Source organism: Rhinoraja longicauda, chromosome 35 (assembly GCF_053455715.1).
Source record: "Rhinoraja longicauda isolate Sanriku21f chromosome 35, sRhiLon1.1, whole genome shotgun sequence".
Taxonomy (NCBI): Eukaryota; Metazoa; Chordata; class Chondrichthyes; order Rajiformes; family Arhynchobatidae; genus Rhinoraja; species Rhinoraja longicauda.
The window spans coordinates 21,507,824-21,525,350 of record NC_135987.1 but is presented as its reverse complement, the minus strand read 5'-3'; the positions used below and the strand labels follow the sequence as shown (position 1 = coordinate 21,525,350).

Genomic DNA, 17,527 nt, shown 5'->3' with positions numbered 1-17,527 from the left:
AATAGAGACCATATGTCTCCCTACGGAGATCGGAATGTGAAGGGAAGCATAATGAATGGTGGAATAAAACCTTGTGTTTTGCAGTTCAGGACCGATGGTGACGGCCGCAAGAAGCTCCTCCATTTTCCAAAACAAATCCAGGATGAAAAAGTTTGCAGCCTGTGATGCACCCCCACCAGTGCCGGTGAAAAGTAGGTCTCTCTAGATCTTCCTCCAGAGGTAGACACAAAATGCTGGAGTAACTCAGCGGGACAGGCAGCATCTCTACAGAGAAGGAATGGGTGACGTTTCGGGTCGAGACCCTTCTTCAGCTATCCAGGCCCTGCGCATTGTTTATAAGAAGAATTAGGCCATTCGGCCCATCAATTTCTACTCCGCCATTCAATCATGGCTGATCTATCTCCCTCCTAACCCCATTCTCCTGCCTTCTCCCCATAACTCCTGACACCCGTACTAATCAACAATCTATCTATCTCTGCCTAAAAAATATCCATTGACTTGGCCTCCACAGCCATCTGTGACAATGACTTCCACAGATTCACCACCCTCTGGCTGAAGAAATTCCTGCTCATCTCCTTCCATTGGAAGCCATCTCTGGCGTTGTGGGGCAGCAACTCTACCACTGCGCCACTGTGCCAGCCAAGCCACTGATCTTACCAACCACACCTCCTCCTCTCCCCGCCTCCCATTTCCTCCACTTTCTTACTTACAGATAGTTAGGCTGCACAGAAATAGATACTTCGTTCCACCACATCCATGCCATTCTTTATGCCCATTTATTTTCTGGCATCAGGCATATGCCCAGCTCAAGTACCAGTGACCGTGCCAGCTAAACATCCCTGACCCCAACACCTCTTCTGGCAGCACTCTCTGTGTAAAATATTACCCTCTCAGGTCCCATTATAACTCCTTTCTGAAACCTCTAACCTTTAGCTTGTGATACCCGTACCATGGGAGAAATATTCTATCTACTCTGGGTAGATTTTATTGAACCATTTACAATGGGTTCACAATTCACAACTTTTCTATCTTTAAGCTTACCAAATTGCAATTGTTTATCTTATAGACAATAGACAATAGGTGCAGGAGGAGGCCATTCGGCCCTTTGAGCCAGCACCGCCATTCAATGTGATCATGGCTGATCATCCACAATCAGTACCCCATTCCTGCCTTCTCCCCATACCCGCTGACTCCACTATCATTAAGAGCTCTATCTAACTCTCTTGAAAGCATCCAGAGAATTGGCCTCCACTACCTTCTGAGGCAGAGAATTCCACAGATTTACAACTCTCTGGATGAAAATGTTTTTCCTCATCTCTGTTCTAAATGGCCTACCCCTTATTCTTAAACTGTGGCCCCTGGTTCTGGACTCCCCCAACATTGGGAACATCTTTTCGGGCTCATACCTGTCTCTACATCTCTGACACTTTTCCGGCAATCTGCTGATCAAATGACCCCTCTGCCTGTGTTCATCTATATCCAGACATGCTCCGTGCTGTTCCTCCTTTCTCTCAGCTTCCTTTCCTCCCCCCTCACAATCAGTCCAAAGAAGGGTTCCAATCGGAAACGTCACCTATCATTCTCCAGAGATGCTGCCTTCGTGGCTTGAAAAATAGTGCAAGGGGGAGGGATTCAAATTTTTAGGACATTGGAACCAGTTCTGGGAGAGGTGGGACCAGTACAAACAGGACGGTCTGCACCTGAGCTGGAATGGAACCAATGTCCTAGGGGGAGTGTTTGCTAGTGCTGTCGGGGAGGATTTAAACTAATGTGGCAGGGGGATGGGAGCTGGAGCAGAGAGACAGAGGGGTGTAAAATGAGGGTAGAAGCAACAGGTAGCAAGGTGAAAAGTAAAAGTGGCAGGCAGACAAATCCAGGGTAAAAATCAAAAAGGGCCACTTTTCAACATAATCGTACAAGGGGTAAGAGAGTTGTAAAAACAAGCCTGAAGGTTTTGTGTCTCAATGCAAGGAGTATACGTAATAAGGTGGATGAATTAAATGTGGAGATAGTTATTAATGATTATGATATAGTTGGGATTACGGAGACATGGCTCCAGGGTGACCAAGGCTGGGAGCTCAACATCCAGGGATATTCTATATTCAGGCAGGATAGACAGAAAGGAAAAGGAGGTGGGGTAGCGTTACTGGTTAGAGAGGAGATTAAAGCAGTGGAAAGGAAGGACATTAGCTTGGAGGATGTGGAATCGATATGGGTAGAGCTACGAAACACTAAGGGGCAGAAAACGCTGGTGGGAGTTGTGTACAGGCCACCTAACAGCAGTAGGGAGGTTGGGGATGGCATCAAGCAGGAAATTAGAAATGCATGCACTAAAGGCGCAGCAGTTATAATGGGTGACTTCAATCTACATATAGATTGGGTGAACCAAACTGGCAGGGGTGCTGAGGAAGAGGATTTCTTGGAATGTTTGCGAGATGGTTTTCTAAACCAACATGTCGAGGAACCAACGAGAGAACAGGCCATTCTAGACTGGGTATTGAGTAATGAGGAAGGGTTAGTTAGCAGTCTTGTTGTGCGAGGCCCCTTGGGCAAGAGTGATCATAATATGGTAGAGTTCTTCATTAGGATGGAGAGTGACAAAGTCGATACAGAAACAAGTGTTCTGAACTTAAAGAAAGGTAACTTTGAGGGTATGAGGCGTGAATTGTCCAAGATAGACTGGCGGTTGATGCTGAAAGGGTTGACGGTGGACATGCAATGGAAGGCATTTAAAGGTCGCATGGATGAACTACAACAAGTGTTCATCCCAGTTTGGCAAAAGAACAAACCAGGAAGGTAGTGCATCCGTGGCTAACAAGGGAAATCAAGGATAGTATTAAAACAAAAGATGAAGCATACAGATTAGCCAGAAAAAGTAGCATACCAGAGGACTGGGAGAAATTCAGAGTCCAGCAGAGGAGGACAAAGGGCTTAATTAGGAAAGGGAAAATAGATTATGAGGGAAAACTGGCAAGGAACATAAAAACAGACTGCAAAAGCTTTTATAGATATGTCAAGAGAAAAAGATTAGTTAAGGCAAATGTAGGTCCCTTGCAGTCGGAAACAGGTGAATTGATCATAGGGAACAAAGAGATGGCAGACCAATTGAACAAATACTTTGGTTCTGTCTTCACTAAGGAAGACATAAACCGTCTGCCGGAAATAGCGGGGGACCGGGGGTCTAAAGAGATGGAGGAACTGAGGGAAATCCAGGTTAGTCGGGAAGTGGTGTTAGGTAAATTAAATGGATTAAAGGCAGATAAATCCCCAGGGCCAGATAGGCTGCATCCCAGAGTGCTTAAGGAAGTAGCCTCAGAAATAGTGGATGCATTAGTGATAATTTTTCAAAACTCTTTAGATTCTGGAGTAGTTCCTGAGGACTGGAGGGTAGCTAATGTAACCCCACTTTTTAAAAAGGGAGGGAGAGAGAAAACGGGGAATTATAGACCAGTTAGCCTAACATCGGTAGTGGGGAAAATGCTAGAGTCAGTTATTAAAGATGTGATAGCATTACATTTGGAAAGTGGTGAAATCATCGGACAAAGTCAGCATGGATTTACCAAAGGCAAATCATGTCTGACGAATCTTATAGAATTTTTCGAGGATGTAACTAGTAGAGTGGATAAGGGAGAACCAGTCGATGTGTTATATCTGGACTTTCAGAAGGCCTTCGACAAGGTCCCACATAGGTGATTGGTGTACAAACTTAAAGCACACGGTATTGAGGGTTCAGTGTTGAGGTGGATAGAAAATTGGTTGGCGGACAGGAAGCAAAGAGTAGGAATAAACGGGTCCTTTTCGGAATGGCAGGCAGTGACTAGTGGGGTACCGCAAGGCTCAGTGCTGGGACCCCAGTTATTTACAGTGTATATTAATGATTTGGACGAGGGAATTGAATGCAACATCTCTAAGTTTGCGGATGACACGAAGCTGGGTGGCAGTGTTAGCTGCGAGGAGGATGCTAGGAGGCTGCAGAGTGACTTGGATAGATTAGGCGAGTGGGCAAATGCATGGCAGATGCAATATAATGTGGATAAATGTGAGGTTATCCACTTTGGCGGCAAGAAAAGGAAAGCAGAGTATTACCTGAATGGTGACCGATTGGGAGAAGGGGAGATGCAACGTGACCTGGGTGTCATGGTGCACCAGTCATTGAAAGCAAGCATGCAGGTGCAGCAGGCAGTGAAGAAAGCGAATGGTATGTTGGCATTCAAAGCAAGAGGATTTGAGTTTAGGAGCAGGGAGGTTCTGCTGCAGTTGTACAGGGCCTTGGTGAGACCGCACCTGGAGTATTGTGTGCAGTTTTGGTCTCCTAACCTGAGGAAAGACGTTCTTGCCTTAGAGGGAGTACAGAGAAGGTTCACCAGATTGATCACTGGGATGGCGGGACTTACATATGAGGAAAGACTAGATAGACTGGGCTTGTACTCGCTGGAATTTAGAAGACTGAGGGGGGATCTTATAGAAACATATAAAATTCTTAAGGGGTTGGAGAGGCTAGATGTGGGAAGATTGTTCCCGATGTTGGGGGAGTCCAGAACCAGGGGTCACAGCTTAAGGATAAGGGGGAAGTCTTTTAGGACCGAGATGAGAAAACATTTCTTCACACAGAGAGTGGTGAGTCTGTGGAATTCTCTGCCACAGAAGGTAGTTGAGGCCAGTTCATTGGCTATATTTAAGAGGGAGTTAGATGTGGCCCTTTTTGCTAAAGGGATCAGGGGGTATGGAGAGAAGGCAGGTACAGGCTACTGAGCTGAATGATCAGCCATGATCATATTGAATGGCGGTGCAGGCTCGAAGGGCCGAATGGCCTACTCCTGCACCTATTTTCTATGTTTCTATGTCTATGTTTCTGTTTCTGTTTCTATGACCCGCTGAGCTACTCCAGCATTTTGCATCTATCTTTGATGTAAAGCAGCATCTGTAGTTTCTTGCCATTGGATTTTCTTAATGATGTGCATCTGGTAAATGCACCGTATATCGTTTTATCCGTCTGCACACTAAATATATGAAGGTGCACTGTGTAGGTGTTGACTGAAGAACTGTCCAATTTGGGATGAATTTTCTGTGTCAATCTGCCTTCGAAGCTAAATTCCAGGAAAAAACAATGAAAGACATGCCCCTTCCAGTCTCCCAGCCTTTCCCGCTTGCACAGTTAACAGTAATAAAGGACTACTTAGGATATCTATCAACAGAAGCACATAAAGGTTATTTGGCTGCTGAAGAATTGATTGATGAAGACTGCCTGTAATTGCTGGCAGCTGCCTCAGCCTCCCCCTGACATGGCTATTAATGAATTGGTGGAAATCTAATTAATGATTAAGTTGATGTTCACTGTTTTATTTATTTACCTTGCAGGTTCTGCAACATTCATGTTGCAGTTATTTACAGCAGAAATAGAGAAGTATCATCTTCTCTGCGTACATGGTCCCTGTAACCAGTTATTGGACGGACAAGTTACAAATGTCGGTAGTTCACATGCACATTTAGTTTGCATATGTGTGTAAATACACATGGCAAATATACTTGTGCACATATACACTCACATAAATATGCTCACAGTAACATCTGCACAGTGCATCTATACACATTTATCTTGAGATAGATGGAGAGATAGTGTATATACGTAATCAAAAGAATCATGAATGTTTAATTGTCATCTGTACTAACAATAGAACAATTACATTCTTATTTGTTGCAGCTTAACAGCCCCATCAATGCAATAATGTGCAAATAATATATAATAATCCATAATGCTAGAAATTAATGACCGTAAGTAACCATAATTGTGCAAAATCAAAGTCGGTAGTGCAACCAAAGACACAGTCCAGAGGAGCTCACAGTTGCTGAGGTCAGTGTTGTGCAGTGATCAAGTCTGATGGTTGCTGGGAAGAAGCTGTTCCTGAACCTGGCGGTCACGGTTTTCAGGCTCCTGGACCTTCCTCCCGATGGTAGCAGCGAGATGAGAGTGTGGCCAGGGAAGGTGTGGGTCTCTGATGATACCGTCTGCCTCATTGAGGCAGCGTCTGTCTCCTATAGATCGCTGTGATGGTGGGGAGGTCAGTGCCTGTGACGGACCGGGCAGTGTCTACCACTCTCTGCAGTCTCCTCTGTTCCTGCTCGTTCAATTTGCAGAACCAGGCAGTGATGCACAAATGTACAAATGTACTCTAGTCACACAGCTAAATATTTAAATAGAAGTAAGTGCAGACCAACACACTGACAGGCTGCATCTGACAATATTGCTGCCAATGGCTGGTTAACACAGAGGTCAGGAAATCTGGTGATGAAACTATTATTGGCTCTCGCCCCAAACCTAAGCCATGTATCTTTTCCCTGCCTATATTCTCACTATTGGCACGAAAATTATTATTTTATTAATTATTGGAGTTTTAAAAGAAAGATGCAAAATCAGTAAAACTCCTCGACTCATAGTGTCATAGGGTCACACAGCGTGGAAACAGGCCCTTCGGCCCAACTAGCCCATGCCAACCAACATGCCCCACCTGTACTTGTCCCAACGGCCTGCATTTGGCACATATCCCTCCAAACCGTTCCTATCCATGTACCTGTCCAAATGTCTTTTATCACATTGTGATAGTACCTGCCTCAACGACCTCCTCTGGCAGCCCGTTCCATATACCTAGCATCTTCTGTGTAAACATGTAACAAACCTTTTGTGTCAGGTACCTATGAAATCGTTCCCCCCTCACCTTAAACCTACGTCCTCAGGTTCTTGATTCCCCATCTCTGGGTAAAAGACTCTGTGCATTCACCCAGTCTATCCCCCCATGATTTTATACAGCTTTATAAGATTACCCTTCATCCTCCTGCACTCCAAGGAATGAAGTATTGGCTTGCCCAACTTCTCCCTGCATGTTAGGCCCTCGAGTCCTGGCAACTCCCTGGTGAATCTTCTCTGCACTATTTTCAACTTTCAAGCTGTCATGCTGGGTCAGCCTAGACCATGCTAATGAAGGCATTGCAAGTCCCTGGTCTATCTCTTACACCGGATGGCATATTTGGAGATGGAGATGCAGTTGATCCACAACACAATAATAATAATAATAATAATAATGCATTTTATTTATATAGCGCTTTTCATATACTCAAAGACGCTTTACAGAGATTTTGAGAACATAGGGAAATAAATAAATGAACAGAGAAAGGAGACAGAAGGTGAGGTGACCTTCAGTGGTTGAAGGCAGTACTGAACAGGTGAGACTTCAGCGATGTTTTGAATGTGGTGAGTGTGGAGGAGTCTCTAACAGTTTGGGGTAGTGAGTTCCATAGGGTGGGAGCAGCGATGGAGAAAGCCCTGTCCCCCCAGGATCTGAGTTTGGTCCGGATGTGGGGGGATAGGAGATTGGCAGCGGCAGAGCGGAGGGTGCAGGTGGGAGTGTGCCTGTGGAGGAGGTCGGTCAGGTAGGATGGGGCCAGGTTATGGAGGGCTTTGTAGGTTATGAGGAGGATTTTGTACTGGATTCTCTGGGGGATGGGGAGCCAGTGGAGTTTATAAAGGACGGGGGTGATATGGTCACGGATCGAGGTGTGTGTGAGTAGACGGGCAGCGGAGTTTTGAATGTAATCTCCGTATCTCCACTCCCCTTGTTGGAATAAATGTAACGTCTGCACACTGGCAGGGTGGGGGTCAAGGGAGCATTTGCTCACCAGTCCTGTACCTTCTCCACAACCCAACAGGCAAAATTACATAAGCACAAGGAACTGCAGATGTTGGAACTTCGAGCAAAACACAAAGCTCTGGAGGAACTCAACGGGTCAGGCAGCATCTGCGGAGGGAATGGAGAAGCAACACTTCGGGTCGGGACCCTTCTTCAGAGTGGACCCGCTGAGCCATTGAGTTACTCCAGAACTTTGAGTTCAGGCAAAATGCCAATTGTATTCAGGTCTCTCCGATTACCATGGTCTATCTGCACCATTGCAGCATTCCAGTCATCTATCCATTATTGAATATTCTCATCTCCACAGTGATGGATTTTTAGCACAACCTGGAAATGGCAGATCATATTTCATCTGCACGTCATTCTGTGTCTTCCAACAACGTTCTCAAATCTATGGCAAACATATTTGAAGCTCAAAATCAGTGTGTTTTCAGACACAAAATTGGTGCAGATGGTACCAATTTTTCCTTTCCTGTTTCATGGCTCTTTGTGGGCGAGAACTTAATGGACCAAAGGGCTATTTCCACAAGAAATCTCTGAAACACATTGACCCTTAATAATAGATAGATATGTATGAAGGAACTGCAGATGCTGGTTTAAACCGAAGATAGACACAAAAAGCTGGAGCAACTCAACGGGTCAGGCAGCATCTCTGGAGAGAAGGAATGGGTGACGTTTTGGGTCGAGACCCTTCTTCAGACAATACTAAATAGTTTCCAATCTGTGCACTACTAATGAGTCGGTGTGGGCTTTGACAAGGTGCACTGTGAATTCACCAAATATCTGCCCGCGGTTTCTGAATATAAAAATATTCCTACTCATTTTTACCCAATTCATTTTTTGCTGTTTTTGATTTGTTCCATCACAATCATTATACCTCTGTGTCCTATAATTTACAGGACACGTTGCAATACATTACACCCAGACTAAACAGGAGTGCAGACTGCTGAAGTATTCTGAGAGAGACTGGTTATTAAAAGGAATTTAAAACTAGTTTGCACACGAAGGGGATCCAATTCCTCAAAAAACAAAGTCAGCATTAGTGTGTCAGTGTGTGCAGTTGTATCCATGTGGCTGCGTGCATGAGTGTGTACGTCTGCACCTTTGTTTATGTGTTCTTGTGTGTGTGTCAGTATGTGCATGTGTGTCTCCACCTTTGTTTGTGTGTTCTTGCACGTGTATGTCTGTCTGTGTGTTGTTATGACTGTGTCAGTGTGTGTGTGTCAGTGTGCATGTCAGTGTGTGTGTGTCAGTATGTGTATGTGTGTCTCCATCTTTGTGTGTTCTTGCATGTGTATGTATGTCTGTGTGTTGATATGTGTGTGTCAGTGTGCATGTGTGTGGGTATGTGTCTCCCGATACGTGTGAGGTTTTTGTGGCAGTCTGTGTGGTAATTACTCTCCCGTGTGTCCGTGTTGCTCCGTGTTCATGTCTGTGGCACACACATGTTGGGGCGGGTAAAATGTATGTAAACATGGGAGGGGCTAAGCAACCATGGAAAAAACAAGGGATGCCATGAAAAATACAACAATCAGGAGCAACATTTTGTGTCTTTCTTTGGTAAACCAGCAACTTCAGTTCCTCGTTACTACACAAAGCTTGCATTCTGCGGCTACACTAACTATGGCGTGCCTTTGCTCTGTGTTACAGTACCGACACGAGAGGGGTCTGCCAAAAGAAAGTTCTTGAAGAAACACGATACCAAATCCATTCTGGTAAGTTATTCCTCGACACGTTCTTGCACTTGTGCTGTTCATGGGAGTGCAAGGTTTTCAATTCTCTTATCCTGAAGAAGGAATTAAAAGGGAAGTCTGATTCTGGAGCTGAGAATGAACCACAGATTGTCCATAACTACCAAACCCAACCTGCACTCACACCCCACAGTTCTCCAAACATAGAAAGTCACAGAGACTACAGCACAGAAACAGGCCCTTCCACCCAACTCATCCCCACCGACCAAGATGCCCCATCTATACTAATCCCACCTGCCGATGTATGGCCCATCTCCCTCTAAACCTTTCCTATCCATGTGCCTGTCCAAATGTCTTTTAAATGTTTTCATAGTACTTGCCTCACCTACTATGGATATAGAAATGAATCGAGAACCAGACAACATAGGTTGGAGGGGAAAGATTTAATCGGAACCTGAGGGGCAACTTTTTCCACTCAGAGGGCGGTGGGCAAATGAAACATCATTACGCTGGTGCTTCAGGGGATAGTTGAGGCAGGAACAGTAACAATATTTAAAAGCCACTTGAACATGTACATGGAAAGGAAAAGATGAGGTGAATATTTCCCAAACAAGGGCAAATGGGATGAGCACCTTGGTCGGCATGGGCAAGTTGATAAGTGATAGGAGCAGAATTAGGCCATTCGGCCCATCAAGTCTACTCTGCCATTCAATCATGGCTGATCTACCTTTCGCTCTCAACCCCATTCTCCTGACTTCTCCCCATAACCTCTGGCACTAATCAACATTCTATCACTCTCCACCTTAAAACTATCCATTGACTTGGCGTCTGCAACCGTCTGTGGCAATGAATTCCCCAGATTCACCGCCCTCTGGCTGAAGAAACTCCTCCTCATCTCCTTTCCAAAGGTTGCGCTGAAGAGCCTGTTTCAGTGCTGCGCAGCGATGTGACTCTATGTGGCAATGGGAGATGCAAGCTTTAGCAGTGGGTCCGTCCGGCTAAACCTGGCCACATGACCAGCTTGCTTGTTCTGCATTCCTCTGCCCACATTGTTTAATGCCTATATTTTATATAAACACCTAGCAGCTCCTGCAATATATTTCAATTGTCAGAACTTTGCAAGTAAGCAATAAGCATAGACAGAACTTGGAATCCCATTGTTTCCCGTAGAATTTACTCATGGTAGACTTGCTAATTTTATTGTATCTTTATTACTTTCTAAGATCCAATTATTTATTTAGTGGTCTGTGGCTTCATTGAATTATATTTACTATCAGACCTTCATAAAAATGTATGAAACGCTCTCACTGTACGGGATGACCCACATTCGAGAAAGCAACATTATTTTTCATATCAACACATAATAGAATAAAGAATAAATAGATAATCTACAATTTAACACAATGCAATTTTACAATAATTCAATAACACCGAGAGAATCTGATTTCACAACCTGATGTGCTTAAAATTTGCATGGGTTGGTGTTTGCAGTGATGACTGTGTGGACAGTACAATGGGCCATAAAATATCAGCACTGCCAAATGGGAATAAAATAAATGGTAATTAAATGAGGGAGCAGGATTGAACACACACACACTTAGGGTACTTGGCAAAAACAATTAACATTAATTACATTACCAGTGCAAAATGGCTGAAATACTACAATTCAGCTTTGACAATATCACATTGTTATCTTGGTCCCTGTGTGCTCCGTGATGAACATAGTACCGATCTCTAGACAGCATATAAAATTATGGGAGGCATAGATACGGTAGATAGGCAGAACCTTTTTCCCCAGGGTGGAAATGTCAAAGACAAGAGGGTATAGCTTTAGTTGGTGGTGCAGCGGTAGAGTTGCAGCTCAGGAGACCCGGGTTTGATCCCGACTAAGGGTGCTGTCTGTACGGAGTTTGTACGTTCTCCCCGTGACCTGCATGGGTTTTCTCCGAGATCTTCGATTTCCTCCCACACTCCAAAGACGTACAGGTTTGTAGGTTAATTGGCTTGGGTTTGGCTACTTGGTATAAGTGTAAATTGTCCCTAGTGTGTGTAGGATAGTGTTAATGTGCGGGGATCGCTGGTCGGCGCGGACTCAATGGGTCAGTCTCCGCACTGTATCTCTAAACTAGACTTTAACGTGAGAGGAGCAGCATTTAAAAGAGATGTGCGGGCAAGTTTTTATTTACACAGAAGATGGTGGGTAACTGGAATGAGCAGCCAGGGGTAATGGTGGAGGCAAGTACAATGCAGAAGGTTTAAGATTGTCACTTGGATATGCTGAGAATGGATCATTTGTAGGCGGATGAGATTAGTTTATCTTGGCATTATGTTCGGCACATATGTTGTGGGTCAAAGAGTCCATTCCTGTGCTGTATATTTCTATATTCTCTCTTGTTCTGCTGAGGAACCATTTGAATTGACTTTTGTTTCCAAGTCAATTCGGTTCCGTCTTAGAGGTTTGGAGGTGTCTTTGTTGAGATGTATCTCACTCTGGTACACTGGTCCACACACAGCTCTGCTGGTGTAGCACACTTTGCCAAAGGGGCTGTCTTATTCTGAAGGTTCCATATCTGGAAATCCATCAATTTCTGTTTTGAATGAATGTACCATCGAACCAGTGGGGTAGACAATACCAAATATCCAGCACCCTGAGAGTGAAGAGATTTCTTCTCATCTCTACCCATGGCCCTGACACTATGACTTCACATTCTAATTCCCCTGGCCAGAGTTAACCTCCCTCCTTCTTCCAGCCTGTGCATTTTAAAGCCTTCTCCTCTCAATCTTCGAGAACATATAAGTCTTCAATAAAAGCTGGAGTAACTCAGCGGGTCAGGCAGCATCTGTGGAGAAAAGGGATAGGTGACGTTCCACAGAGTGCTGGAGTAACTCAGTGGGTCAGGCAGCATCTGTGGAGAACATGGATAGGTGACGTTCCACAGAGTGCTGGAGTAACTCAGCGGGTCAGGCAGCATCTGTGGAGAAAAGGGATAGGTGACGTTCCACAGAGTGCTGGAGTAACTCAGTGGGTCAGGCAGCATCTGTGGAGAACATGGATAGGTGACGTTCCACAGAGTGTTGGAGTAACTCAGCGGGTCAGGCAGCATCTCTGGAGAAAAGGGATAGGTGACGTCTCGGGTCAGAACCCTTTGTATGTAAATGGGCTGATTGGTCTATCCTTCCGAAGCCACAGGTGTGACCGGTGAGGCTGACAAAACTCTGCCGCAAGGTGGACCTCACTGTTTAGGATCAGGCCGGCCCTTGGTCACGAGGGTCAATTGCTGGGTGAAAGAGGATGGTTTAGTGTCAGCAGCACCAGAGAGCCATGTTCGATTCTGACCATGGGTGCTGTCAGTATGGAGTTTGTGACCGTGTGACCGCGTGGGTTTTCTCCGGGTTCCCAGTTTCCTCCCACACTCCAAAGACGTGCAGGTTTGTAGGTTAATTGGCTTCTGGAAATTGTAAATTGTGTAGGATAGAGCTAGTATCTGGGAATCGCTGGTCGGCGTGGACTCTGTGGGCCGAAGGGCCTGTTTCCACACTGTATCTCTAAAGTCTAAAATCTAACATTCTAGCCTGTTTTTTAGCAGAGCTCAGCACACAGGGTTGAACAGCATCCAGACCATAGTTTCCTAACAGAATTTTACAATTATTGAAGTTAACTTACACAGCAGAAGTGGCATTTATTCAATAAAGACAAAGTACTTCAATGTACATTTTCACTCAGCAAAGCTGACAGCTACAGCCAAATAACTGCTGGTGATTTGTAGTGTTCAAAACAATGCTCCAAACTAATTGCACTGGACCGACCTGCCAAAGGATGACAGTCCTCCTGGGTACGGAGACAATGAGCTGAGCTGGAAACAGGAGCACCAACAACAAACTTCAGATAGACACAGAGTGCTGGAGTAACTCAGTGGGTCAGGCAGCATCTGTGGAGAACATGGATAGGTGACGTTTCACAGAGTGCTGGAGTAACTCAGCGGGTCAGGCAGCATCTGTGGAGAACATGGATAGGTGACGTTTCACAGAGTGCTGGAGTAACTCAGCGGGTCAGGCAGCATCTCTGGAGATAAAGGACGGGTGACATTGTGGGTTGGGACCCTTCTTCACACTACAGTCTGAAGGTTGGACTCCAGTCTGAAGAAGGGTTCCAACCCAAAACTGCGTACATTGGAGAGACATGTCAAGTTCAAAATTGGGCAAAGCTTTCATCTTGTAGCGAGTAAAGTCACTCTTCCACTGACAATGGCTGGAAGCCAGAGGGAGTAGACATGAGATAGCTGGATGAGTGTGGAATCTGTTATAGTATCTGGAACGGTGTAGAACACGATTCAATGAACAGGGAGATGGATAAGTCCTTGAAAAGCAGAAGCTTGATGGGGATGGGGTAGTAGAGGTAATTGGATCGTTTCTTCATTGAGCTGACAGAAAAAATGACCTCCATCGGTACTGTAAGTTCATTTATTCCACCAGCAGTAACACATCAATAATTGTGGAGCTATCCAATTTCCTAGTGGAGACTCAGGAAAGTGGAGATGCTGGAATCTTGAACAAAACTCAAAGAGCTGGAGGAACTCAGCGAATCGGACAACATTTCCGGAGGAAATGGACAGATGACGTTTTGGGTTGAGACATTTTGTCTTTTTGTGTGTACGTACGTGTGCGTGTATGTGTGTATATATATATATATATATACGTGTATTTATTCACAAAATGCTGGAGTCACTCAGCAGGACAGACAGCATCTCAGGAGAGAAGGAATGGGCAACTTTTCAGCACGAGACCCTTCTTCAGACTGATGTCAGGGGGGTGGGACAGAGGAGACAGGAAGACAGTGGGAGATCTGGGGAGGGGAAGGGAGGGACAGAGGAACTATCTAAAGTTGGAGAAGTCGATGTTCATACTGCTGGGCTGCAAGCTGCCCAGGCGAAATATGAGGTGCTATTCCTCCAATTTCCGGTGGGCCTCACTATGGCACTGGAGGAGGCCCATGACAGAAAGGTCAGACTGGGAATGGGAGGGGGAGTTGAAGTGCTCAGCCACCGGGAGATCAGATTGGTTAAGGCGGACTGAGCGCAGGTGTTGAGCGAAGCGATCGCCGAGCCTGCGTTTGGTGCCCAGGCTCGGCGATCGCTTACTCCAGCATTTTGTGAATGAATACCTTCGATTTGTACCAGCATCTGCAGTTATTTTCTTACACTATATATATGTGTATGTGAGTATGTGTATATATACACACGTTGAACTTTTTTTCTCGTTCATTATACTGTTTACAGTGCATTATGTTTACATATACTGTTGTGCTGTTGCAAGTAAGAAATTCATTGTTCTATCTGGGACACACGACAATAAAACACTCTTGCCCAATGCTAAGCTGGCCATGTCCCTCCAAAGTACGCACACCATGCCATTGAGGAAGGTTCACCTAATTCAGCCGCCCAAGGTCACTCAGTTTCCTATCAAATCTCCAATACCCCTCACACTAACACACCAGCAATGCCAACCAGTCCCACCGTCAAGAAGCAAGCCATTCGGCCCATCGCATCCATGCCGACTGTGATCCCATCCATCTACACCACCACCTCCATGCCGAAAGTCAACACTCATCTGCACCAATCCCATTGACCAGCTTTAGGACATGCCCTTCTGTGAAATGGTGATTCTAGTCACCATGTTATGGTGTCCAGTGATGCAAGTGGGCAGCACGGTGGCACAGCGGTAGAGTTACTGCCTCACAGCTCCAGAGACACAGGTTCAATCCTGACTACGGGTTCTGTCTGTACAGAGTATGTACGTTCTCCCCGTGACCGCATGGGTTTTCTCCAAGATCTTCGATTTCCTCCCACACTCCAAAGGCATACAAGTTTGTAGTTTAATTGGCTTTGCTATAATTGTAAATTGTCCCTAGTGTGTGTAGGATAGCGTGAGTATGCGGGGATCACTGGTTGGTACGAACTCGATGGGTCAAAGGGCCTGTTTCCACGCTGTATCTTTAAACTTAAACTAATCTTAAAACTCAAGTCCTCCTGCAGATACCCGCTAGATGTTTAAGCTGACGTCTGCACACTAAGCTTTGTTGTTTTGGGAGTTTCCTCATGTTTCTCTCTCTCCTCAGCCTCGGATAGTGGAAGACAGCCTGACCTACGCTGAGCTGGAACTAATGCCCACACAGCCCAGCGCCCCACCTGTGCCAAGCTCCCCGAACGCCCAGAGACCCAACACTGTCTACGCCAAGATCTTCTTTTCAAAAAACCAGAGTTAATGAACTCCTGCCAGAACATCTTCACGGTTATGCTTGCGGCACACTGACATGGTGGCTGTGGTGACGCCAAGGTCCTGTCGGAGTTCTCCAGCCATTGGTGAAACTTTGGTACTCAAGGTGTGACTTTCCATTGACAGTCTGGCACTATCGATGGTGAAGGACTGGGTCCATCACACCCAAACCTCAGCTCAAAGCCTGGCTGTGTGTAGGGTGAAAGACATCTTGTCCACCCTGGCCATCTCCACCTTCCAATCTGTCCCTGAGTACTGTACACCAACGTGTGTCCAGGAACGGGCTGTGCAGGACAGTCAGGCTCCGAACCACCCAACCAGGGCAACAAAGAAAGGTGCTCATGTGTTTGCAAGACAATATACATAATTTAATTGGTGTGTGCTGACAATAATGTTTATGATTTTGTAAGTGTGAGTAGCTGGAAGAGTGAACACGTGATGGTGTGAATGCATTGGCAAATGTGAACATATATAGTTTGTTGAATTTTACTTGATAATGTTTTACTACGATAAAAGTGGTAAAGGTCAGTGTACTTGAGTGTACATCACAGTGTAAGAGTACCTGAGAGTTGGTGTGCTTGTCTATGTATCTCTGCACTCATGTGTGTGCATGTATATGCACGTGTATGATAAAAAAGCATATACCCGTGTGTGTGTGTGTGTGTGTGTGTGTGTGAGAGTATCTGCTCATTGTGTATGTGAGTGAACATGTGAACATTAGTGCAGGTGTGCACAGGGAGGAGTACGTGGACATCTTTGTGTATGTGTGTGAGCATGCGTGTATGTGAACATGTGTATGAGTGTGTAACTCTCAGTTTGCTTGCCTATGCGTGTTTTTGTATGTGTCTATGCAATCGTGTATAGTCTTTCTGCTGGCTGGTTAGCACGCAGCAAAAGCTTTTCACTGTTCCTCGGTACAGGTGACAATAAACTAAACGGAACTATGTGCGTTTGTCTGTGTTTGTGCGTGTGTGTGCGTGTGTGCGTGCTTGTGTCTGTGTTTGTGTGTGTGTGTGTGTGAGTTTGTGTTTGTGTGCGTGCTTGTGTCAGTGTGTGTGTGTGTGTGTGTGTGTGTGTGTGTGTGTGTGAGTGTGTGTGTGAGTGAGTGTGTGTGAGTTTGTGTTTGTGCTTGTGTCAGTGTGTGTGTGTGTGTGTGTGTGTGAGTGTGTGTGTGTGTGAGTTTGTGTTTGTGTGCGTGCTTGTGTCAGTGTGTGTGTGTGTGTGTGTGAGTGTGTGTGAGTGTGTGTGTGTGTGAGTGTATGTTTGTGTGCGTGCTTGTATCTGTGTTTGTGAGTGTGAGTGTGTGTGCGTGTGCGCCTCTGTGCGCAAGTGTGCTCACACTTGTTTGCACTAGAGTATGTGTCTGAGCATGAATGCATCTTTGTGTGTGTTTGTGTTTGCGTATTGTTTACCTGGCACTATAATCCTTAATCTTTATATAAAACCAATCCAATGGGGATAAGTGTAATGACTTGTCAGTGGTTGGTACCAATGGAGCAGTGAGGCCAGAGCCAGTGGTTTAAGTGCCAAGTTGATTGTTCTTCTCAGCTACGTGTAGCACATCCATGAGGCATCTCGGCTGGGAAAATGCCCTGGAACTCCAGGTGGACATCTCTAGCGCCTCCCAGTGGCTGTGGCAGCTGCCATCTTCGTGTCGGACTGAGCCGAGGAACGAAAACGCAAACTTCTAAAACCGACCCAATCACTGGAATAACCTTGGCGAACGTCAGACACTTCAGGCAAACTCAGAAACAACTTGTCATCTCTTTCCTTGCCTAATGCTAGAGGCAGTGTAATTTCAATCTTACCTTAGATGTATAAAAGATTTCAGTGAGTGAAATTACTTGAATTGTGTGTCTCTGTACCAGGTTCCATAATGCA

General features: G+C 45.4%; 1 protein-coding gene across 2 annotated transcripts in view; it reads left to right on the top strand.

Annotated features, from left to right (window-relative positions):
- vstm4a (V-set and transmembrane domain containing 4a) overlaps positions 1–16,692 on the top strand; it is a 37,138-nt gene extending 20,446 nt beyond the window's left edge. For both annotated transcript variants that reach the window (XM_078428290.1, XM_078428289.1), the window contains 3 exons: positions 85–191; positions 9,333–9,397; positions 15,489–16,692. In XM_078428290.1, coding sequence (XP_078284416.1) covers positions 85–191; positions 9,333–9,397; positions 15,489–15,635 — 319 coding nt within the window. In that variant the 3' untranslated portion in view covers positions 15,636–16,692. The remainder of the gene's footprint in view (positions 1–84; positions 192–9,332; positions 9,398–15,488) is intronic.
- The last annotated feature ends 835 nt before the right edge of the window (positions 16,693–17,527 follow it).